The sequence below is a fragment of the Protopterus annectens genome, chromosome 13.part0 (assembly GCF_019279795.1).
Source record: "Protopterus annectens isolate FY-2018-M chromosome 13.part0, PAN1.0, whole genome shotgun sequence".
Classification (NCBI taxonomy): domain Eukaryota; kingdom Metazoa; phylum Chordata; order Ceratodontiformes; family Protopteridae; genus Protopterus; species Protopterus annectens.
In genome coordinates this window covers 471314083-471339506 of record NC_056747.1, presented here as the reverse complement: position 1 = coordinate 471339506, position 25424 = coordinate 471314083, and the positions used below count along the sequence as shown (strand labels likewise).

At 44.9% G+C, this 25424-nt stretch overlaps 1 protein-coding gene across 1 annotated transcript in view; it reads right to left on the bottom strand.

The window, feature by feature from the left end:
• POM121 (POM121 transmembrane nucleoporin) overlaps positions 1-25424 on the bottom strand; it is a 1129064-nt gene that overhangs the window by 876975 nt on the left and 226665 nt on the right. Inside the window, exon 4 of the mRNA XM_044054111.1 lies at positions 16282-16362. Within this exon, the coding sequence (XP_043910046.1) occupies positions 16282-16362 (81 nt within the window). The remainder of the gene's footprint in view (positions 1-16281; positions 16363-25424) is intronic.

Below are 25424 nucleotides of genomic sequence, written 5' to 3'. Positions count from 1 at the left end.
CCATAGGCTTTTTAGATACTGTTGTAGTTTCCTCATATGCAGTCTTGCATATGGAATTAGTAGAATGCAAGAGGCCATTAACCCCAGGGCTTGCAGAATTTTCCTTGCAGATAGCCGGGTCTTTGTGGTCATTAGTTTGAAGTAGGTTGTCAAATAAACTTATTTCTCTGGAGTGAGGAAAGCCATCTTGGAAGTTGTGTTCATGCTTGCTCCCAGGAATACAATCTGTTGGCAGGGTATTGGATGATATTTTTTTTTCATTTATGGTGTACCCCAGTGAGGTTTGAAGTTTCTTTACGAATGCCAGATGTTTTAATAGGAAGTCCTGGCTTTCTGACTGAATCAGACAACCATCCAAGTATGGGTATAATTGAATATTTCACTGCCTGCAAAATGCAATGGCTGGAGCTAGACACTTTGGCTTATCTACTGCGCCTAGGGTATTCGCAAAGGGAAGTGCGGAGAACTGACAGTGCATGGAGCCTGCCCTGAAGCGTAGGTATTTCGTGCAAGCTTCCCTTATTGGAATGTGCAGGTAAGCTTCCTTTACGTTTAAGGTTGCCAACCAGGCATCTTTGCCTAGCATAGGAAGCAGCTGTTGAAGTGTTAGCATTTTGAATTTTGGGATTACCAGAAAGGTTTTTAGAATAGATAGGTCCAGGATAGGACGCTAGGAGTTGTCTTTTCTGGGTACCAGGAAAAGTCCCGAATAAAAACCTTGTCCCCTTTGTTCTGCTGGGACAGGTTGAATAGCCCTGATACTTAGAAGAGAGAACCTGCTGTTGGGCCTCCTCCCACTGATTTGGGGGCAAGTCTGGCCAACCGTTTGGCATTGGTAGAGTGTGGAAGTGGAATCTGTATCCTTGGGAAACTATATTCAAAACCCATTTGTCCTAGGTAATGAGTTCCCAGTTTTTTTTCCATACAAGGCGAGCTTTCCTCTTAAGGGGAGCAGGCAGTTGAGCAGGGCTTGGAAGGGTTAAGGTCAAGTGACTGTGCCATTCTTCCATTGGGGGGGGGTGGCTTACTACTCCCTCCTTTGGAAGTGGGAGCCACCAACTGCTTAGGCCTTTGCGTAGCCTGCTGTTGCTGGGTTTGGACTGAGAAGGCCTGGAAGAGACTGGAAAGGACCAATTCTTTTAAGGCAAATGCCTACTAAATCTGGGAGGCTGTACTTGTAGGCAATCTTTAACAGTTTGCATAGATTTAGCTTTTTCCTCCATCCTTTTGAGGACTTCTGCTTTGTTGCCAAACAGGCGGTCTTGGTTTAAGGGAGCATTCAGTAGTTTAGGTTTAACATGATCTGGCAAGTTTTGCTCCTTAAGCCAAGCATGCCTTCTAAGTACAGATCCAGTGACAGCAGCCCTGCAAGATGCTTCTAAAGAGTGAAAACCACATTGCAAAGTATGTTTACCAACTTGTTCTGCAAAATGCATTAAATCCTGTAATTGTGTGTTCAGCAGTCAGGAATCATCATTTTCTGTTTAAGCAGTCCCAAAATATGCTGCTAGTACTTTAACATATGAAACGGGCAATTTAAAGCCCTAATGGCCAAAGTAGGAGAAGTGTATCCCTTCTTACCCCATCTGTCCAAGATTCTAGACTCTCTATCACAAGGGGTAGGATTTTTGGCAGCAGTAGCCTTAATGCCTTTTGGTCCTTGAGAAATGACCTCTGGATCCACAGGAGGATTCTTGAAGAGGAACTTGTGAGAGTCAGGTACTCTAATACCGGTCAGGTTTTCTGGGAGTCTGGGAAAAGGCTAGATTCCAAGAAAGCATCATCTACAATGTCCAGAATAGGAGGGATAGCTAAAGACCTGTGTTGAGGAAGGAGTAAGAATTCCCTAAGCCTCTTTATGGAGTCAGAGTAGTCCTGGCTTTCCCAGCGGAAATGTTCCCTAAGAGTGTGCAAGGTTTCACCAAAAGAAACATTTTCTGGAGGGGAAGCAGAGGGAATGGAACCTTCGACATCAGAATCCTCAGGTAGATAAGGGCAAATCCTGGTAATCAGAAGGAACAGAAAAGTACAGTTGTGTACACCTACCATAAATGTAGATGTTAGAGTGTCTTCACTGTTGCAGTCATAACTGTAGGGTGCTCCTGCCGGCAGGCAGCCCGAGGTCGGCCAGAATCCCGAAGTCTGGGTCTGGCGTCGGCTGTATAAGCTAGTATCCTGACGTCAGGACGCCTTGGTACATAGCCCTCAGCCGACGCCATCTTCTCCAGCCTTTCTTGCCCTAGATGTCAGAAGTCCCCAACAAATCAAAAATGAATCCAACAAGGAAACACAAATACACCACAAATATGAGAGAAAGAGGGGATAGGAGGGAGGGAAACCCCGACTGCAACAGTGAAGACACTCGAACATCTACATTTATGGTAGGTGTACACAACTGTACTATGTTCTTCGTGTTTCACTGTTGCAGTCATAACTGTAGGGTGGAATCCCAAAGCAGTGTAGAGAGGGAGGAGGCTTTAGATAGAAGGGGAGGCAAGAATACCCTGCAAGACAGCAGAGGCAAAGCCTGCCCTAGACTTAGAAAACAAGGGGAGACTGTAGTGCTTGGAAAAAGTATGCACAGAACTCCAAGTGGCAGCTTCCAAGATATCCTTGGTAGGGACTCCTCTGAGGAAAGCAGTAGAAGTAGCAGCTGCTCTAGTAGAATGACTTCTAATGGCCCCTGGAAACTGTTTCCCATGATGAGTGTAACAAAATCTGATTCCATAAGCAATCCATTTGGAAATAGTTTGTTTAGAAATAGGTTTTCCAAGAGAACTGGAAGCAAAGGAAACAAACAATTGGTTAGACTTTCTGAAATCTTTAGTCTTGTCCAAGTAAAATCGTAACTGTCTGTGCACATCCAATGAATGCAAAATCCTTTCCCCTTTATTTTGAGGATTTGGAAAGAAAGTAGGAAGGTGAATTGTCGGATTCAAAGCCACTTTCGAAATCACCTTAGGCATGAAAGTAGGATTGGTCCTCAAGGATACTCTGTCCTGATGGAAAATAAGGTATGGTTCCACAGCCATGAGAGCTTGCAACTGAGACCCTTCTGGCAGAGGTCAATGCTAACAAAAGAACAGTCTTCCAGGATAGAAATTTAATATCTGAAGATGCAGCAGGCTCAAAAGGAGGCAAAGTAAGTTTTTCTAAAACATAATTAAGATCCCAGGCAGGGACAGGAGGGGTCCTTGGAGGCCGCAAATTTTTAGCCCCTCTCAAGAACTGCTTCACCAAAGGATGTGAAAAAACAGGAGGATCAGAACTGAAATGCGCAGAGATAGCAGAAGCATGAATCTTAATGGAAGAAAAGGAAAGTCCTTCAGATAAAAGTTCAAAGGTAAAGCAAAATAGAGGAGAGATCAGGAACCTGAGGATCAGAGCCTCGGTCCTGCATCCAAATAGAAAACCTCTTCCATTTAGAGGCATAAGATTTCCTAGTGCTAGGCCGTCTAGCTTCCAAAAGAACATCCAAAACTTGTTTGGGAAGACTAGAGGAAATCAAATTCCTTTGAAGAGCCAAGCTGCCAAGCAAAGGGTCTTGAGATTGGAATGTAGTAACTGACCCTGATGCTGGGACAGAAGCAAAGGGTTCAGTGGAAGAATCCAAGGAGGCCCCGAGAACAGGAGCTTTAAGGTTGGATACCAAAACTGTCGAGGCCAATTTGGAGCAATCAAGATGAGGAACTTGGGCTTGTCCTGCTTTATCTTCAGTAGTACCCGAGGCAGTAGAGGAAGAGGAAGGAAGGCATATGCTGACAGGCTTCTCCAGCTGAAGGACAGGGCATCCACTCTCCATGCTGTTTTGTGGAAGGACCTGGTGCAAAAGCGAGGCAGCTAATGATTGAGATGGGATGCAAACAGATCTATCCGGGGACATCCCCAAACTGCAGTAATCCTGTTGAACAAGTTGGTGTCTAGCATCCATTCGTGAGGATCTGAAATGTTTCTGCTCAGGCTGTCTGCTAAGAGATTCTGTTTCCCTGGAATGAATTGAGCCTGGAGATGCAGATTCAAATTTAGAGCTGTGGCCCATAAACCCATAGCTAGTCTGCAAAGGGGGTATGAATGAGAACCCCCCTGCTTGTTGATGTACCACATGACCGTGGTGTTGTCTGTGCGAATTAGCAGAGGCCCTGGTTGTAAAAGGTTTTTGAAGGCTAAAAGGGCATTTTGAACTGCCAACATTTCCTTCAGATTGATGTGCCAGTGAAGATGGTCCTTTGTCCAGGTTCCCTGCTGGCAATTGTCTAGAAAGTGTGCTCCCCAAGCATAATCCGAGGCGCCCGTGGTTAGGATTTGAGTAGGCTGAGGGAGACGAAAAGGTTTTCCTTCGTTTAACGTGCATGCCCTGGACCACCAGAGGAACTCCTTCTGGAGGCAGGGGATCAGAGGAATCAGAATATCCAGATCGTGGTAGTGCTGTGACCATACACTTTTCAGATACCATTGAAGCTTTCTCATGTGAAGCCTTGCGTTTGGAATCAACAGAATGCAGGAAGCCATGTAGCCCAGAGCCTGCAGGAATTTCCTTGCAGTGAGCTGAGATAGAGTTGCCAAGGTGTTGAAAGTAGAAGCCAGCTGAGTTTGTTTTTCTGGAGTGAGGTAGGCCCTTTGTAAGGTTGTATTTAAGAGGGCTCCCAAGAATACCATTTGTTGAGAAGGGATCAAATGTGACTATGTTCACTGAGAATCCCAGTAGTAGGAGAAGACGTTGAACAAAGTCCAGATGTTGAAGCAGAAGATCTTTGCTGTCTGCCTGAATAAGGCAGTTGTCCAAATAGGGGTAAATCTGGATCCCCTGAAGTCTGCAGTAAGCCACTACTGGTGCCAGGCACTTGGTGAAGACTCTGGGCGCAGTAGATAAACCAAAGGGCAGAACAGAGAATTGAAAGTGCCTCGAACCTGCCTTGAACCTGAGGAATTTCCTGCGTTCTTGTCTGATAGGGATATGCAAATAGGCTTCCTTTAAGTCCAATGTCACCATCCAGGCGTCCTGAGAGAGCATTGGAATTAGCTGTTGCAGAGTAAGCATCTTGAACTTTGGAATTTCCAAAAGGTGTTTAACACAGAAAGGTCCAGAATAGGTCTCCATGAGTTTTGTTTTCTGGGAACCAGAAACAGCCTTGAATAAAACCCTTTTCCCATTTCCGAGAGTGGAACAGGCTCTATGGCTCTCATGGCCAGAAGAGCATCCACTTGAGTTAAGGCCTCTGACCATTGAAGTTTTGGCAGATCTGGCCAACCGTGAGTCCTTGGCAAAGTGTGAAAGTGGAACTTGTAACCTTTTAAAATCACGTCCAATACCCATCTGTCCTGGGTAATACGAGTCCAATTTCTGTAAAAGAGACAGTTTTCCTCCGAGAGGGGCGTCCAGGTAAAGGGGTCCTGAAGCCCAACCGAGAGAGTCACTGAGTTCGCTTTCTTTGAGACTGGGATCCGTCTTCTCCCCTCCTACGTGAAGAAGCAGTCCATTGTCTAGATCTGTAAGAGGTCTGGCCTTGACCACGACCTCTGGAGCGTCTATATCTTCCCCTTTGAGGCCTGTCAGACGTGGGAAAGGACCAATTTTTAGAGGGCCAATTCCTGGAAAATCTAGGAGGCTGAACCTGCAAGAAATCTTTTACAGTCTGCATGGACTTTGCCTTTTCTTCCATCTTTTTAATAACTTCCTCAGCCTTAGAACCAAAAAGAACATCCTGTTGAACAGGGGCATCTAATAACTTAGCCTTAACCTGTTCAGGTAAACTTTGTTCACGAAGCCAGGCATGTCTCCTAATCACAGTACCAGAGGCAGCAGCCCTGCAGGAAGCATCCAAAGCATCAAAACCACAATGTAAGCTACGCTTGTTAACCTGTTCAGTAGCATGCAAAACATCCTGAAGTTCCTTATCCTCTGCACAAGCAGGAAGGGAAGCAAGCTTTTGCTTTAAAACAGACAAAAGAAATTGCTGATATTTAAACATATGAAACTGGCAATTTAAAGCCCTTACAGACAGGGTAGCAGAAGTATATACCTTTTTCCCCACCTGTCTAAAGCACGAGAATCCTTCTCAGAGGGAATAGGATTTTTAGAAGTAGCAACCTTAGCAGCCTTAGAGCCCTGAGAAATAGTTTCAGGATCTGCAGAAGGGTTTTTAAATAAAAATAAATGAGAGTCAGGAACCCTATAAAATCTATCAGGCTTAGAAGGAGCAGGAGGCATGGAATCAGGATTCAAATTAGCCTCAGAAAAAGCATCATCTACAATGTCCAAGACAGGAGGGATAGCTAAAGGCCTATGCTGAGGAAGAAGAAATTCTGTAAGCCTCTTTTTGGAAGCAGAATATTCCTGTCCTTCCCAATGAAAATGTTCCCTCATCTCATGCAAGGTTTCCCCAAAAGAAAAATCCTCAGGCGGAGAGGCAGAGGGCAAAGAATCCTCAGCATCCGAATCCTCATAAGGGGGAAAGGAATAGTCCTGATCAGAGGAAGAAACAGAAGATACAGAAGCCTGGTCAGAGGAATCCAGAGTAACATCCTGTCGAGGCCTTTTTTCAGGAGGGGGGTGAGAACCCCTAATCATTGTAAGCAAATCTTCAGCCATCCTCAATAATTGTTTTTGTGTCTTGGGAGTGGATTCAGAAGCAGCTTGAGCTGGAACTTTAGACTTAGTAGGAGTCCTTGTCTTTGCCTTTGAAATAGTGATGCGAGTAGGCCTGAAAACCCCCTCAGAAGCCAGTACCTGCACAGCGGTTCCGGACCCGGACCCATCTGAAGGAGCGACGTCCGAAGGTCCTGCAGCAGTTAAAATAGTGGGCCTCGATGGCTCCCCATGGGAGTCCGTATCGGCCATCGGTTCAGAAGTGGCGGACGACAGTGGCTGCAAAAGCGTCTCACTGACGACAGCCGAACCGGACACTGGCTCCAGCTGCAACGAGTCCTGTTTGGACCTCGGAGGCCTGTCTGTCTTTGCGCTTCTTTTGAACTCCGGTAGTGTCCGACATTCTATAATTGAAGCGTCTGCCAAAATAATTTAAAGCCCAATCGTACCTGCGCTTGATAGTACGAGAGTTGAACCTGGCACAGAACCGACAACAAGAAACGTCGTGGTCAGGGCCTAAGCAAGGTAGACAGTAAGAGTGGAAATCTTTATGAGGTATTTGTTTCCCACACGCTATACAATTATTAACTTTTTCTGACATCGGAGGAACAAGAAAAAGATTCCCCAATGGGGTACTTAGCTTTGAGAAGAGAAGTAACAACTTTGGACCGACAACAACCAAATACGCTGTTCAAAAATCGCCAACCAACGTTTTGCGAGCTGCTTTCCACCGCACGGCAAGAAAGACTGGAGAAGATGGCGTCGGCTGAGGGCTATGTACCAAGGCGTCCTGACGTCAGGATACTAGCTTATACAGCCGACGCCGGACACAGACTTTGGGATTCTGGCCGACCTCGGGCTGCCTGCCGGCAGGAGCACCCTACAGTTATGACTGCAACAGTGAAACACGAAGAACATCATCAGATTCCTGATCAGAAGTATCAGAAGGAAAATCAGTTCTAGATCTCAGAGGGGGAAGGCTGGCTTCCCCCAATTAAGGCGATAAGGTATTCAGCCATAAGGGCCTTAGCATGCGGTTTGGATGTCTGTTTTCTAAGCGAGGTGCGAGTTTTAGGCCTGGATGAAGATGGCATCTGTTTAAAATGCAATTCTGTGGGCCTGAATACACCTTCAGAAGCTGGAGCCTGCACAGCAGCTCCAGACCCATCCAAGGTAGAGACATCCGCATGTTCCACTGTCGAAGCATCTCGTGGCATACTGGACTCCGAATGGGTCTCAGTAGAGGCCTGCGAATCTGAAGTAGTGGGTATCCGGGGCTGCAAAATTGCCTCACTGAGTACCGGCGGACTGGTGACTAGCTTAACAGAAGCATTGTCAGCAGTTTTGTACCTATGCAGTCTATCTCTGTCTTTATCATTATGTTTTTCGGAAGATCGGTGGTTGGATGGCTTAAAGCCATTTCGGAGTATGGATACCAAAGTACCAAAATAATTTGCTGCAAAGATAGCCCGATGGCGAATAGTTCAGGGGTTGAACAAGGCACAAAACCAACAGCGAGGGATGTCGTGGTCTGGGCCTAAACAGGGAATGCAGTACGAATTAAAATCTTTACGAGGTATTTGCTTTCCACAGGTAAGACAATTGTTGACTTTTACGGACATCGGTTGGAACAAGAAAAAAAGATCCCAACAGGGTACTTATCTTTTTTTGAAGACTTCGGTTCTGAAACTCAAATGAAAATTTCAGGGGTCAGCCGATCCGCACTTGCAAACTGCTTCTGGCACCACACGGCAAGAAAGACTGATGTAATGGCGTCTGCTGCATGTTTTTTTACCCCTGACGACATGGAAGAGACAGCATGGGACGCAGGAATCCAAGACTCTGGTATTCAGTCTAGCGGAGGGCTACCTGCAGGCAGATAACCCAAATGTGATGACTGCAACAGTGAAACATGAAGATCACCACCAGTAGAAAGTAAATACCAAAAATTCCCTGCAAGGAGAGAGAAAGACAAGGGGGATAGAGGGAGGGAAACCAGGACTGCAAAAGTGAATATACTCAAATATCTACATTTATGTTAAGTGTACACAACTATACTATGTTCTTAGTGTTTCACTGTTGGTCATCACACTTGGGTTGATTCCCAAAGCTGAAGAAACTGGTGGAGGCAGTCAAGAAGAGTTGGAGCTGCCTAGTATGCCCTGCAGGACTGCGGTTGCAAAGCCTGCCCTTGGAAAAGACAGGTGGTAATGCTTGGCAAAGGCATTAAAACTCCATGTTGCAGCCTCCAGGATGTCCCTGGTACGGACCCCTCTGAGAAAAGCTGCAGAGGTGGACGTTGCCCTAGTGGAATGTGTTCTGACCCCCTGTGGGGGTTGTTTCCCATGATGTTTGTGACAGAAATGGATACAGTGTGCTATCCATTTGAAAATGGTTTGTTTTGATATGGCCTGGCCCTTTGCCCCTGCTGCAAAGCTGACTAGTAACTGGTCAGATTTCCTAAAGGGCTTGTTCCTATCTAGGGAGAATCGGAGCTGTCTGTGCACATCTAAAGAGTGCAGAATACTTTCCCCCTTACTTTGAAGTTTAGGGAAAAAGGTGGACAAAAGACTGGCTGAGAGCCACACTGGACACCACTTCAGGCATGAAAGTTGGGTTAGTCCTGAGGGAGACCCTGTCACCATGAAAAATGTGGGTTCCACAGCCATGAGTGCTTGTAGCTCAGACACTCTTCTAGCTGAAGTGATAGCCAGATGCAAGGATGTTTTCCAAGAGAGGAATTTTAACTCTGTTGAAGCTACAGGCTCAAAGGGGGGGGGGGGTTAGCACGAGCTTTTCCAACACAAACGTAAGGTCTCAGGCAGGGTTAGGGGCTCTTCTGGATGGCCTCAAGTTGTTAGCCCCTCTGGGGAACTGCTTGATGAGGGGGTGAGAAAAAAAAGAGGTGGCTCTGTGCTGCAATGAGCAGAGATGGCAGTGGCATGGACTTTAATAGAAGAGAAGGATAGGCCCCTGTGAAGCAGGTCTGCTAGGTAATTCAAGACGAGAGGCAAGGAGGGCTGTGCTGGTTCAGCTCCTTTATCCTGGATCCAGGAGCAATACTTTTTCCATTTGTCAGCATAGGATTTTCTAGTGCTGGGTCATCTGTCTTCACGTACACTGTCCAGGACTTGCTTGATTAGGCTGGCCACTGGAGGAGAAGTCAAGGAATATGCCAGGCTGCCAGGTTCAGGGTCTGCAATTGTGGATGCTAGAACTCCTTCTGCTGGGTCAGGAGAGTTGCAATCTGAGGGAGGTGCCATGGAGGCAACGGTGACAGACTGCGCAATCGTGGGCTCCAGTGTTGGCGTGGCCACTCTGGTGCAATCAGGATTGCCCTTGGTCTTTCCTCCCTTATTTTGAGCAACACCCTTGTAAGAAGAGGTAGAGGGGGAAATGCATAGATCGAGAGGTTTACCCATTGGAAGAATAGGGCATCCACTTTCCAGGCCTTGCTGTGAGGTTCCCTGGTGCAGAATTTGCTGAGCTGGTGGTTGTTGTGGGAGGCAAAAAGATCCACCCGTGGGGTACTCCATTTCTGGGTTACAAGGCTGAAGGTGTTGTGGTTTAATTGCCACTTGTGTGGGTCCAGGAGATTTCTGCTCAAGTTGTCTGCCAGAAAGTTTTGGTTGCCTGGCAGGAATTGTGCTACAGGTGAATCTGCATGGCTGAAGCAGTGTGCTAAATGGTCATGGCTAGCCTGCATAAAGGGTAAGAGAGTGGGTTCCTCCCTGCTTGATGTACCACATCACTGTGGTGTTGTCTGTTTTGATTAGTAGAGGCCCTGGAGAGAGTAGGGGTCTGAAAGTTGTCAGAACATGCTGAACAGCTAGCATATCTTTTTGGTTGATGTGCAGATGAATTTGATTTGAGCTCCAATAGCCCTGGATGCACCTGCCGTCCAGGTGTGCACCCCAGGCATAGCCTGACGCATCTGTGGTTAGGGTCTGGGCGGTGTGGGGCTGTGAAAAGGGAAGTCCCTTGTTGTGGTTGCATGCTGCTGCCCACCAAAGAAAATCTTTCATTAGACAAGGTATCATAGGTACAATAGTTTCCATGTCCTGAGAATGTGGACACCAAAGGCTTTTTAAGTAAGTTTCCTCATATGCAGTCTGGCATATGGAATTAGAATGCAGGAGGCCACGAACCCTACAGCTTGCAGGATTTTCCTTGTGGATAACTGGGTCCTGGTGGCCAGTTGAGAGAAGCTTTTTTTTTTCTGGAGTAAGGAATGCCATCTGGGATTCTGTGTCCAGGCCTACTCCCAGGAATACAATGTGTGTGTGTGTGGGGACTAGTTTTAATTTCTTTTCATTGATAATATACCCCAGGAAGGTCAGTAGGTCCTTTAAAAGGTCAGGTGCTTTAACAGCTTTTCCTGTCTGCCTGAATCAGGCAGTCGTCCAAGTAGGATTAAATCTGAATATTCCTTTGTCTGATAAACAAATGAAAAGGTGTTGACCCCTTCAGTGAGTGTAGCCTGCCATGGGGCAAGGAATAAAAAAAATCAAAAAGTTTCACACTCTTTGGTTGACTAACTCTCTACTGGGTTCCTGGTTGCAATCACAATTTTAGTAATTGGCTCTTGAGCCTTTTTTTCTGTGATGTCCGAAGTTTTATAGCCTTTGAAAAGGCTGGTGTTAGCTTTGATAAGAGCTGTTCGTTAGCCTTGGCGTGAGCTGACCTTTTTTAATGAGCTCTGAAAAAAGCTATTGTGCCCTTGATACTGTGGGCCAAAATTGGTCAATGAAAAACTCTGATAAGAGCTGTTGTGGCAGTGTGTTGCCTGGGATTAATCCCTTGTCTTTTGTCCTATGAGCTCTGAAAAGAGCTGTTGCGTTAATCTTCTGGTTCATGTTTGTCAGAGAGACCTGAAAAGAGTTGTTGTAGTTTTGCTTGTTCCGTCTGTCTTCCCCTTGTGGATGGTGCGGTGTGCCCAGTACAAGGCTGCACTGTCCCCAGATCTGAACCATTTGGTTTCTTTGTTAGCCCTTAAAAGGGCTTTTGTGCGCTCTCCAAGCACTGGTCAGAATGACCAGAGAGTTGGTGGTGTGTGGGCTTTTATGCCCCTGTTGGAGGGGTGGGGATCAGGTCCAGCCTATCAGATTTGGAGGACTCTGGTGGGCGTGGTCTTCTATATTCGCATGTGGTCCGTAATGCATCAGGCCTGGTTGGAGACTCCTGTTACTTCTGTGGTGGCGACGCATCTTTTTTGAAATCCCCAAGCGCGAACTCGCTTATGTGACCAAAGTTTTTCCTTTTACCGTACCACTACAACCGTAGTTTGGCAGACCATTATCCAGTAAACAAGAAACTGCATCAATGACTAATGAACAAAATAACCTGTCTAAATAACTATTTACCACCCAGGTTATTACAGGAAACTTGGTGCATTTTAAGTGGAATAGGAAACACTAATGCTCCTTTACTATCCAAACAACTTTTAAACAGACAAAATAAAACAAACAAAATAAAATGTATGTATCCAGCAGTGGACTTTCCGATGCTGTCCCATAAAGCGTAGTGTCATAGTGTGTTACAGCGAACTGTAATGTTAACCCGTGAAGAGCCTTAAAGGAATAAATGAATAAATGTATTTTATTCCGTGTAATGAACCGCTCACTTTTGGTGTAGTTTTCCTTTATTTTTAATTGTAATCCGTTGGGTCAGGTTAACCTTGTCAATTAAACTGCGGCCTGCTTAGTCTCATTTATGAGAAAATTAGTACAATAGGGACAGAGCAGTGCTGCCGTGGTGTCTAAACCACGTGGGGTTTACAATCTGGGTATTAATGTGTTGTGTGCAAAGGGGAATGCCTTTAAAGGTGATGTGTTCCGACAGATTTTTCTTTTGCTTGGGATTTAATTAGGTTTTTTAAACCAAAATAAAAGAAAGGACTTGCAAAAGGTGGAAAAGATGTTGGGAAAGAAAAACTGGAAAACGAGGCAAAAAGGCGGGAAGAGGCTCCTGTGTGTGGACTGTGGGTGTAATGCCCTGGCCCACACTCTTGGCTCCGTGGTTAGTTTGTTATCGTTAAATTATTTCTTACGTGTGTGTGAAAAGAAGTGTGTGGAATTACGTTTTAGGTATTAAATTTTAGGAACGGCGGTGTGTAAAGAGCAGCTCAGAAATGCTTGTGCGGCTCAGGTGGAACTGTTCGTTGGGACCCCTCCAAGTTTGAGACTGCTCCTCCCAGATACATGGATGTGGCCTAAGGGAAACCACAAGCTACAGAAACCGTGAACTGGAGAGAGGAGGGTCCAGGAACCGGTGTGTGGGCCGGTGGTGCAATGCCCTGACCCATATACTGTAGCTGTACTGTCACTAACACACTTGTCCTCCACGTGTGTGTGAAGGACATGCGTGCAATGCTAATCAGAGTGTGTGGAGCTAAGAGAGCGGCTCAGTTAGGTTTGAGCGGTCCTGGCAGCCTTGTCCGTTAAAAGCCAGTAGCAAAACAAAGTTCATTTGTACAAAACAATGGATGTGGCAAGCCCAAAAAATAAATTAACAGTTTTGTGGTCCAATAAAATTCAATAAAATCAATTTCAGTGTCATATCCTATATGTTTTATATTTATAAAATTCCTAGAAATAATTGTTAAACGAATTATGAAACTTAATGTTCTCTCCAGAGAGGATGAGAACTAAAGCTTAGTTGTCTGAAACGCATGTGGGGGAGGCGAAATGTAATGGAGTGAATACTATTGGAGTGAAATAAAGTAATGTAATAATGTAAAGCCATTATGAAACTGTGCCTCAAAATAACTATTTCCAAAACTGTCATACTTTTGTCCTGTCCCATGTTAGATTGAATTGTCCCTTCCCCTGACACCTAATTTTGTCCCCTGTGTGTGTGTTGGGGGGGGGGGTATTTAATGGCTGTGTTGTAAAGGACTCTACGTCATATATATTGGTTTAGCTGGTTATGAATCAGTTTTCTGGCGCTTTCGAGACCAGATGGGCTGTAGCCATCCGGTCCATTCTTCTTCTGGGAGAGCTAGCACTAAAACGTAAGAAACTGGTAAAGGTTTTACCTTTAGTCTAAAAAAAAAGGTTAGGAAAAATGTGAGCCCATTGATTTTAAAGTGTACCGTTTGCTAAGGGAATGTAGTCTGTCTCTTTCAGAAATACAAACCATTCAAAGACTAAGTAAACTAAGTAAGGGGTACATACCTTGCTGGTTAAGGTCAGTGAGCAGTCCACTACATTTTTCCTAACAGTTAAGTTTCCATAGTATGTTGCTGGTATTTCAGCATGTGGAACTGACAATTAGATGCTCTAATGGCAAGAGTTGCAAAGGCGTATGCTTTTTTTTTTTTTTTACCTCATCTGTCTAAAGGTCAGGAATCCCTGTCCAAAGAGGTAGGATTCTTAGCTGTGGTTGTTTTTATTCCTTTAGGTCCTTGGGAGATTACCTCTGGATCAGCAGTAGGAGTTTTGAAAAGAAATGCGAGTGAGGGACTCTAATACCGGTCAGGTTTCCTGGGAGCAGGAGGAAGAGCATCAGGAGATAAACTGGATTCCATGAAAAAATCATCCACAACATCCAAAACAGGAGGAATAGCTAAGGGTCTGAGCTGTGGTAAATCTAAAAATTCCCCAGAGTCTCTTTTTGGACTGAGAATAATCCTGGCATTCCCAATTGAAATGCTCTCTTCAAGGTATGTAGGGTTTCGCCAAAAGAAAAATCCTCTGGAGGAGAGGCAGAAGGAATGTATTCCTCTGCATCTGAATCCTCATAAGCAGATAAGGGCATGTTTTCATAATCAGAAATCTCAGAGTCGGACTCTTGGTCAGATAAAGCTGCTGGGGACAAGTCTCTCTCTTTTAGAAGGGGTAGGCTGTCTTCCCCTAATCAGCACAATGTCTTCCGCCATTTTAAGCATTTGAGATGGAGGCATGGAAGCAGGTGCTTGAGCTTGGATCATTTATTTAGGCGTAGTTCATACCCTGGGCCTTAGAAACTTGGTAGTTTTAGAAAGAACTGAAGATGTGAAAGAAGTTGTCAGTTTGTGTCGAATATCAGAAGTGCGAAGAACTTCCTTGGAAGCCAGTGCCAGCAGCTCCAGACTCATCCAAGGTAGAGACATTCGCAGGTTCCGTAGTCAAAGAAGAGTCTCGCAGCATACCGGACTCAGAACGGGTCTCTGCAGCGGCCTGCGAATCCATAGAAGCAGGCATCATGGGCTGTGAAAGCACCTCACTGGAGTACCGGCGACCGGGTGACTAGATTAACGGAATGGTCCTCAGCAGTTTTGGACCCGTGTGGGCTGTCTATCCTTACGTTTTTGGAAGATCGGTAGTCGGATGGCTTACTGAAGCCATTTTGGAATACAGAGATCGAGAGCGGAAGTATTTAACTACGATAACAGCATGACAATGTATAGTTCTGGAGTTGAACAAAACTGACAGGGAGGAACGTCGTGGTCTGGGCCTAAACAGGTTATGCAGTAAGAATGGAAACCTCGGTGTGGTATTTGCTTTCCACAGGCGAGACAATTATTAACTTTTATGACATCAGTTAGAGCAAGAAAAAAAAAATCCCCAACGGGGTACTTCGCTTTAGAAGACTTCAACTTCTATTTTGGAAATGAAAACTCTAGTAGTGGCCAACCGGCACACGTGCAAACTGCTTCTGCTTCAGGCTCCTCAGCAAGAAAGACAGATGTAAATGACGTCAGCTGCCTGTTTTTATACCAGATAACCAGACGTCAGTCCTGGAGCGAAAGCAACAGAGACAGAAATACTAAGCCTCTGCTATTAAGAGCTGACTGAGGGCTACCCCTGGCAGGATAACCCACGTGTGATGACTGCAACAGTGAAACACGAAGAACATCTGTGAAAGTGATGAAGGGAGAAAGGGAAGGACCTCTGATGTTAATGGCAAGGGGGTAGCATTAATAAAATTCCTACAATGGCATACAGGATGAAAGGAAGGACAACAATTCAGATCAGCCTGGGCAATACAATGGGCAGGGTGTTGGGGGAAACAGACTGGGGTTTGAGGGGTACATCACAGTGCAGCTCCTACTAAATTGTAGGTCCAGAGGTCACAAATTCTAGGCAGAATATAACTACTCACTGGGGCTACTGTTACCCAAAACACCCCTTGCTCTGTACAACAGTCCTACAGTGCAAACATTGCATTCCCAGCTCTAAAATATTCATGCAACATGCAGTAGATGTAGTTAGGGAGCATTTTACTGCACTTGCTTCTCTAAACTTAAATTCACACACTGCTTAAGATGCAGAAAAGGAAATTTTAAATGAACTCAAGGCAAAGTGATTCTGAGAAAAGTTACATCAGACTTCAGGATTACACAAGAAAAACTCAAATTCCAGTCCAGACAAGACACTGATTTAATTCACATATCCAGGGTGGCACCTGCAAACACTACCAGCAGTCACTAATGGGAAATTGTTGTCACTACTCAAACAACAGAACCCAATCAGCACTTGAGAAGTGATCTGAAGCATCAGTCAACCACATTAAATTTGCTTAGGACATTTCAACCTGTGACAGCTAAAAAGAATGGAACTTTTTTGTTCCTCACAAACAGTTAAGTCTCAGTCTCACTTGAACACAAAATACAAGTAAGGTACCAACTCTAATGGTCATCCACATAATTTTTTATATTTATGTAATAAGAACATAGAAAATTAAGCTGATGAACTAAAAAATTATTTACTTACTTGGGAACTAAAGACGCTGGTGCTCCATTAGCCACAAGAGGTTCAAAGGCAGAGTGTCCACTTCCACTACTGTCATGGCGCCTAGCAGAGAGAAGAAAAAACGTCTCTACATCGTGGCAAACGAAACACAAAACTGACACTATTTCATTCCATCTTTTGTCAATACCTTTTGAATGTGTTAGATATTTTGGTGCCCTCTGGGCCCAGGTTGTGCGTTAATAGGATCTACAGAGCATTTTACCACACTTGCTTCTCTGAAACAAATAAATGTACAAATTCAACACTGTAAAGAGAACAAGGATATTTACTTACCTTACCAGATGACCTATAAAAAGGTCCTTGATAATATATCCAGTGCTATATCCTAACCATTTTTCCCCGTCAGCTTCCCAACACAGTGACAGCACACAACCAGTCTCTGCTTTTCCCCTCTGCTCACCAATGAATCCCCTCCCCACTACTGTGCAATCCCAAAGTGTAGATAAAGAAAATCACACTGTACAAGAAAGTACAGTTGTGCACACTTACCATAAACGTACATGTTGGGAGTGTATTCACTGCTGCAGGTATCACAACTGGGTTATCTGCCTGAAGGTAGCTCTCAGTCAGCCCGAATACCAGAATCTTGGGATTTCTGCGTCGGGTGCCATCGCCTCTTCCATGACATCAACTTGTCAGGAGTAACATGCAGCCAATGCCATTATATCAGTTTTTCTTGCCCCAGATGTCAGGAGCCCCCAAAATAGGAAGCAATCAAATGGTGTGGAACACCTCTGGTAAAAAGTAAAGATATGGCCAAAAAAAGAGGATAGGTAGAAAGCACAGAAAGACATTGGGCTGGAGGGAGGGTAACCAGGACTGCAACAGTGAATACACTCTAACAGCTACATTTATGGTAAGTGTACACAACTGTACTATGTTCTTCGTGTTTCACTGTTGTAGTCATCACACTTGTTTGCAGCAGAAATGGATGCAGTGCACTATCAATTTAGAAATGGTTCGTTTTGAAATGGCCTTGCCCTCTGCCCCTGTAGCAAAGCTGACTAGCAGCTGGTCAGATTTTCTGAAAAGTTTAGTCCTGTCAAGGTAGAACCTGAGCTGTCTGTGTACAACCAAGGAGTGAAGGATCCTTTCCCCTTTATTCTGAGGATTAAAAAAAGGATGGGTTGGTTTAAAGCCACACTGGATACCACCTTGGGGCATAAAAGATGGGTTAGTCCTGAAGGAAACCCTGTCTGCATAGAAGAGAATGAAGGGTTCTACAGCCATAAGGGCCTGTAATTCCAACACTCTTCTTGCTGAAATCCTGGCTAGCAGTAAGGCTGTTTTCCAAGAGAGGAATTTTAACTGCTGTAGCAGCAGGCTCAAAAGGGGGAAGCATGAGCTTCTCTAATACAAAGTTAAGGTCCCAGGCAGAAGTGGGAGCTCTCCTTGGGGGTCAAATTGTTAGCTCCTCTCAGGAACTGTTTGATCAGAGGGTGAGAGAAGAGGGTGGCTCAGTATTGCAATGAGCTGAGATGGCAGAGGCATGAATCTTAACTGATGAGGAGAGGCCTTTGTGGAGCAGGTCTGCTAGGTAATTAGGATTTGAGGCAAGGAGGGCATGGCTGTGTCCTTTCCTTGAGGCTGGCTCCAAGGACAGTATCCATTCCACTTTTCTGAATAGGATTTTTAGTACTGGGCCTCCTGGCCTCAAGGATAACATCCAGCACCTGTTGGCGGAGGGTTGCTGGTGATGTATTCAGGAAATAAGCTAGGCTGCCAGGTTGAGGGTTTGCAGCAGAGGATGCAAAATCTGTCCCTCCTGCTGGGACAGCAGAGAGGGGGACTGCTGTAGGTGCCAGGGTGGCACTGCTGTCAGACTGCGTAGGAGTGGGTACCACTGTTGGCATGACCTGTCTGGTGCAATAAGGACTGTCCTTGACCTGTCCTGTTTATTTATTGCATTTGTTGACCGGGAAAGTCCACTGGGCCAAGAAGAGCCCATTTTCAGTAGAGGCCTGGGGAGAAAAGCTCCACAGAATTATATAATTACAATTCAACAGTAATACAAACATAAGTAAAAGAAACAATCGATACATAGAATGAGGATAATGAGAAGAAAAAAATAGGACAGTCTAAAAAAAAGGACATAGTAACTGCATTAATTTCATACAAAAGATTCCCATTTGTGATAGTTAACCTGTTAAACTGTGCAAAGTTTGGGAAGGAAGTTATGGGCTGGAAAATTATGGAGTACAAACAGAAAAATCCTTAGCGATTTGCAACAGTTAAACTGCGATTATAGTAAGAGAAGGACTTCAGGTGTTGAGGTTGTTAGGTGGGGTACAGAGGCATAGCCAGTGAGGAAAAATGTTGTTTGACGGATTTTTTGAAGGAAGCAGGATTATTGATTGATCTGAGTGGGGGAGGGAGATTATTCCATAACTGGGAGACAGAATGAGAGCACAGCATTTGGCCAACTGAGAGTTTAGGTTTCTGAATGGATAACAACATTTTGTTTTGAGACCTGAGATGGCGATTTGGGTGGTAAGTTGTCAGTATGGATGCGATGGAAGGGCAGGTTTCAGGTTGAAAGATTATCTTATGATCTTATGGGCTGTAGTTAGCTGTACTTAACTAAGGTGGCAAGAGGTTTAAAACCAGTTTAGTTTATGGAGAGAGAAGCAGTGGTGATTGGAATATTTTGCACTGGTAGCAAATTCAGCAACTTTATTGTAACTAATGTCCAACTTTTTTAAGGAGGATTGGAGGTTTATGAGGATAGGGGGCCAGCATCGTGAGCTTTGTTTACTGTGTCCAAGAAGGATATGAGGGCTGTGTTAGTGTTGTGTCTAGGTCTGAAACCGTGCTGAGTGGGGGAAAGCAATTGGTGTTTTACTAGATGTCTTGAGAGGTGAGAGTGGATGCATTTTAATATTTTAGAGATTGGGGAAAGAATGGCGATAGGGTGGAAATTAGAGAGGTCAGGTTTATTGCCTCCTTTGTGAAGAGGGATGACAAAAGCTTTCTTCCAGGTATCTAGTACACATGATTCTTGAATGGACCTGTTTAGGAGAATGCTGATTGGACAAGCGAAGGAGGGGGCTGCCATTTTTAAATATTCTGCAGGTAAGTTGTCAGGGGCATTTGTGCAGGGTTTTAGTTTATAAAGAAGCTTCTGAATGGTTGATGTGGAAATGTGCGATAGTGAGAATGTCGCTAGGGGATTTGAAGGGTTAAGATTTGGTGGTGTTCCTAACGGGTCTGTATTGGTGAGAGGGAAGGTAGTTGTAAGTTTGGCGATGGTATCTATAAAGTATGTGTTGAAGAGTGAAGCTAGCTCAGAGGACGTTTTTTCTGGGTTTGGGCATGGGGTACTATTTGTTCCTTGGTAGAGGAGGGTGTTAACTGCTCCCCATAATGTTTGTGGATTTTGTTTATGCTGGCCTTGGAAAGTTTGTGTGTATCGTTTTTTGTTTTTAACTAAGCGTTTAGCCTGATTCCGAAGCTGTTTATATTTCATGAGATTGGTGTTTTTTTTTTTTTTTTGCCATGTTTTCCAAGCTTAGTTTCTGGATGACATGACTTGCTTTGTGTTCTTGGCTAGCCAGGAAGCTTGTTTAACTTTGACTTTTTATAATCTGGGAGGAGCAAGACTATTTAGACGGTTTGATCTTGAGGAGTACCTTTGGAAAGGGAGACAGTGGGGGAAAGGCCTAGATTGAGAGGTTTTCCCATGTGAAGGATAGGGCATCCACTTTCCAAGCTTCTGGTGCAAAATTTGTTTAGTTGATGGTTTTGGGGGGGGGGGACGCAAAGAGGTCCACCTCTGGTGTCCCTCACCTGTGTATTAAAAGTTTGAATGAGTTTGGTTCCGGTTTCCACACATGTGGGTCCATTAGATTTCTGTTTTAGTATGCCAGTGAATTTTGCTTACCTGGCAGGAATGAACTTGCAGGTGCACTTGGTTGCTTAAGGCAGTGTTCCACAGTGTCATGGCTAACCTGCAGAGTGGGTAGGAGTGAGCTCCCCCCTGCTTATGTACCACATAACTGTAGTGTTGTCAGTCTATCAGTTGTTCTGGCAAGATAAGGTACTTGAAGGCAGTCAGTGCATTCTGTACAGCTAACATTTCTTTTTGACTAATATGCAGGTGAATTTGTCCAGGGCTCCATTTGCCTGCCATGTGAGCCCCCAAGCATAGTCTGATGCATTGGTGGTCAAGAGTCTGGATGGCAGGGAGTTGTGAGAAAGGGAGTCTTGTGTTGTGGTTGCAAGCCTCTGCCCATCAAAGGAACTTTGTCCTTAGGCAAGGAATAATAGGAATCACTGCTTCCAGGTCCTAGGAATGTTGACAGACTTAAGTACCAGTGGAGTTTCCTCATTGCAGTCTTGCATACGGAAGTAGTAGAATACATGAGGCCATGAACCCTAAAGGCTTGCAGTATTTTTCTTGCAGATAGCTGCGTTTGGGTGGCCAGTAGTCTGAAATAAGTTGAAAAATAAACCTGCTTTTCTGGAGTGAGGAATGCCATCTGGGAAGCTGTGTTCAAGCTTGCTCCAAGGAATACAATCTTTTGGCTGGCTACCAGATGCGATTTCTTTTCGTTGATGGTATACCCCGGAGAAGTTAGGAGTTTCTTTACAAACGTCAGGTGCTGAAGTAGCAATTCCTGACTGTCTGCCTGAGTCAGGCAACCGTCCAGTATGGGTAAATTTGAATAGTTCTCTGCCTGCAGTAAGCAATGGCTGGAGCCAGGCACTTGGTGAATACCCTGGGTGCAGCAGATAAGCCAAAGGGAAGTGCAGAGAACTGATGGCGCATACAGCCTGCCCTGAAACGTAGATATTTCCTGCAAGATTCCCTTATGGGGATGTGCAGATAAGATTCTTTTAAGTCTACGGAGACTAGCCAGGAGTCCTTGGCTAGCACAGGAAGGAGCTGCTGGAGTGTAAGCATTTTGAATTTTGGTACCACCAGGAAGGAGTTTAGGGTTGACAGATCCAGAATAAGGCGCCAAGAGTTCTCTTTCCTGGGCACCAGGAACAGCCTGGAGTAGAAACCCTGTCCCCTTTGCTCTGTTGGCAGAGGTTGAATGGCCCTGAAACTGAGAAGAGAAAGTACTTGCTTTTGGGCCTCTGCCCACTGGTTTGGAGGAAGGTCTGGAAATCCACTTGGGGTTGGCAGAGAGTGGAAATAAACATTGTATCCCAGTGATACAAATTCTAAGACCCATTGGTCCTGGGTAATATACTCCCAGTTTTTTTGCATGCAGGGCGAGTTTTCCTCCTAGTGATGCAAGTACTTGGGCATGGCTGGGAAGGGTTAAGGACAAGTCATTGTGAACTTTTTCCATAGGGGGTGGCTTACCACTCCCAGTTTTTGAGGAGGGAGCACTCCATTGTTTACATCGGTGCATACCCAGAAACTGTAGTCTTTGCGGTCTGTTGCTCCTGGGTTTAGGCTGAGAAGGTCTGTAGGACCAATTTTTTGAAGGCCAATGCCTCCTGAATCTAGGTGGCTGTACCTGTAAAAAATCTAACAGTTTGCATGGATATAGTTTTTCTTCCATCTTAAGAACTTCTTTTGCTTTAGAGCCAAACATTCTTGGTTTAATGGAGCATCAAGTAATTTTGCCTTGACATAATCTGGCAAGATTTGTTCCTTCAGCCAAGCATGCCTTCCCAAAACAGACCCAGTGACAGCAGCCCTGCAAGATGCTCCTAAGGCATCAAAACCACACTGCAAAGTATGTTTACCAACTTGGTTTGCAGAATGCATTAAGTCTTTTAAGTCGTTACTTTCTGCACAATCAGGAATCAACATTTTTTTGTTTAATTAGATCAATAATATGCTGCTGGTACTTCAACATGTGAAACTGGCAATTTAAAGCCCTGATGGCAAGAGTTCCAGAGGTATATACCTTCTTACCCCATCTGTCTAGAGCCCTAGAATCCCTGTAACAAAGGGGTAGGGTTTTTGGCTGTAGAAGCCTTAAGGCCCCTGGGAAATGGTCTCTGGATCCACAGTGGAATTATTAGAGAGAAATTTGAGAGAGTCAGCTACACTGTAGTACCGGTCAGGCTTTCTAGGAGCAGGTGGCAAAGTATCAGGGGTAAGGCTGGATTTCATGAAGACATCATCTACAATATCCAGGACAGGGGGAATAGCTAGAGGCCTATGCTGAGGAAAGTCTAAAAATTCCCAGAGTCTCTTTTTGGACTGTCTGTAGTCCTGGCATTCCCAGCGGAAATGCTCTTAGGGTATATGCAAAATTTCACCAAAAGTAAGGCCCTCGGGGAGGGGGGGGGGGCTGAGGGAATTGACTCCTCTGCATCTGAGTCCTAAGGGCACATCCCGGTAATCATAGGGGTCAGAGTCATAAAACTTATGGTCTGAAGAATCAGAAGGAAATCAATTCTGTGTCTTTTAGAGGGGGAAGGCTGGCTTCTCCTAATTAAAGTAATAAGGTCTTCAGCCATTCTAAGCATTTGTTTCTGTGGCATGACAGCTTGAGAATGTGCTTTGGTCGTCAAGTTTCTTAAGCGTAGTGCAAACTTTGGGACTGAGAAATTCAGTAGATTTAGTCATTAACGAAGTAGTTGGTTAATATGAACATCAGAAGGTCTGAATACACCCTCAGAAGCTGGTGCCTGCACAGCAGCTCCGGACCCATCCAAGGTAGAGACATCCAAAGGTTCCATAGTCAAAGAAGCATCTCACGGCATTCTGGACTCCAAATGTGTCTCAGTAAAGGCCTGCAAATCTGTAGAAGCAGGTTAACAGGGGGCTGCGAAAGAGCCTCACTGAGCTTAATGGAAGTGTCGTTGGTAGTTTTGGACCTATGCGGTCTTTATCTTTGCGTTTTTTGGGAAGGTCGGTAGTCGGATGGCTTACTGACACCATTTCAGAATACAGAGAATAAGAGTGAAAGAATTGAGAAAAAAATAGCCCGATGACTAATAGTTTGGGCGCTGAACAAGGCACAAAACAGACAGCGAGGGACGTCGTTGTCTGGACGTAAACAGGTGACTCAGTAAGAATGAAAATCTCCGAGTTATTTGTTAACTTTTTCTGACAGAGCAAGAAAAAAAGGATCCCCAACGGGGTACTTGGCTTTAGAAGACTTCAGGTTTGAAACTCGAAAAATGAAACTTTCAGGTAGCTGCCAACCGGCACTCGCGAACTGCTTCTGCTTCGGGCTCACGCATGGCAAGAAAAGCTGACGTAATGGCATCAGCTGCAGGTTTCATACCCCTGACTACTTGACATTCCGGATGAGGTGACAACACCCGATGCAGAAATCCCAAAACTCTGGTATTCGGGCCGACTGAGGGCTACCTGCAGGCAGATAACCCATGTGTGATGACTGCAATAGTGAAACACGAAGATCATCTGACTGACCTGCAACATATTAATGGGCCCTTGGGGGGGGGGGGGAGTGCCAGGCAAGCAAAACAGAATACATTGATGAAGCATCCCTCACAAATAAGTGCACACCTGTTAGAACATTTAAGCATGTGGCTCCAAGCCAAGTGCTAGCCTACAACAGTAAAGTTCCAAAACCATCACCGCTTCCCTGACAGGGGGAATACAATGTGGACTGTTCTCGTCGGTTGATGTACCGCACTGACAAATTGGAGTATGCACAGATGCAATTATTTTGGGTGGGTAGTTTTGAAAGGCTTGCAATACTATAAGCACTACTGATCTGATGTGCCAACTGTCCTGTCACTAAATCCACATTCCTTGGGTCATCTTCTCTAAACAATTCTCCAGCTCCCCAGGGACCATGACTGAGAAAAGGGGAGATGAAAGAAGCCTTTGATCAGATTCAGAATATGCAACCACCACAGTAGAAGAGCACAGCATGCTCTTGACAATCGCACACTGATCCACAGGCCACCTCCAAATGAGACCAATGAACTTGTAAAGTCAGACACTCAAGTAATATCTTGCTAGAGTGACAAGATAGTTTGTTGCTACAATGAAGCCCAATATAATGAAAACAAGGAATGGTGAAAGGGCAGGGTGAAGGAGCCAAAGACGGACTACAGCCTGAAAAAAATTAGGCAGACAAAGGCCATCTACCTATGAAAAACAGTTATGCACTCACCATAACATTCCATGCGTGTCACTCATCTCACCTTCATTCTTAGCAGGTTGGGTTTGGATCTGATTTGGTCTTGTATACCAGCTTGAGGTCTTTCACTAGCTCGTGGCTATCCCCTATCCCATCATGCACTAGGACAGCTCCCCAGATCTTGTTTGCAGCTACACCATGGAATACCAAAACTAAAGACAGCTTAACACCAAGAGCAATTAAGAAGGTCAGAGAACACTAGTAGCCAGTTTTATAAACTCTGTCTTCCAGGAGCAAAAGGCTGGGGGATGTAAGAATGAAGGTGAGATGGACAAAGTACAGTTGTGTACACTTACATAAATGTAGATGTTAGAGTGTATTCACTGTTGCAGTCATTACATTTAGGTAATCTGCTGGCAGGTTGCCCTCAGTCAGCCAGAATAACTAAGTCTAGGGTCCTGCGTCAGTTGCTGTCTCCTCTTCCATGACGTCAGGTTGTCAGGAGTATAAAACATGCAGCAGACGCCATTTTATTCAGTGTTTCTTGCCCCAGATGTCAGGTGTCCCCCAATGGGGAGAAAATATATAACAAACCGCAATATATGTAAATGCACTTTTAGCAACACAAACTTTACCTTCCTCTAAAAGCAAATACACCAGAAAGGCTTTAGAATATAGTGAAGGAAAGAGAAGTTATACAAAAGGGGGATGGCGGATGGGTAACCCAGACTGCAACAATGAATACACTCGAACATCTACATTTATGTAAGTGTACACAACTGTACTACATTCTTTGTTTCACTGTTGCAGTCATTACATTTGGGTAGAATCCCAAAGCTATGGATGGGAGGATGGAACTAAATAGCATTAGGAGCGGCTATAAGGCCCTGCAGAACTGCAGTGGCAAAGCCTGCCCTTGATTTGGAGAAGAGGGGCAAATAATGCTTTATGAGGGTATGAACAGAGCTCCAAGTAACAGCTTCTAGAATGTCTTTGGTTGGAACTCCTCCGAGAAAGGCTGCTGAGGTAGAAGCAGCCCTGGTGGAATGTGACCAGATTCCCTTGGGCACAGGTTTA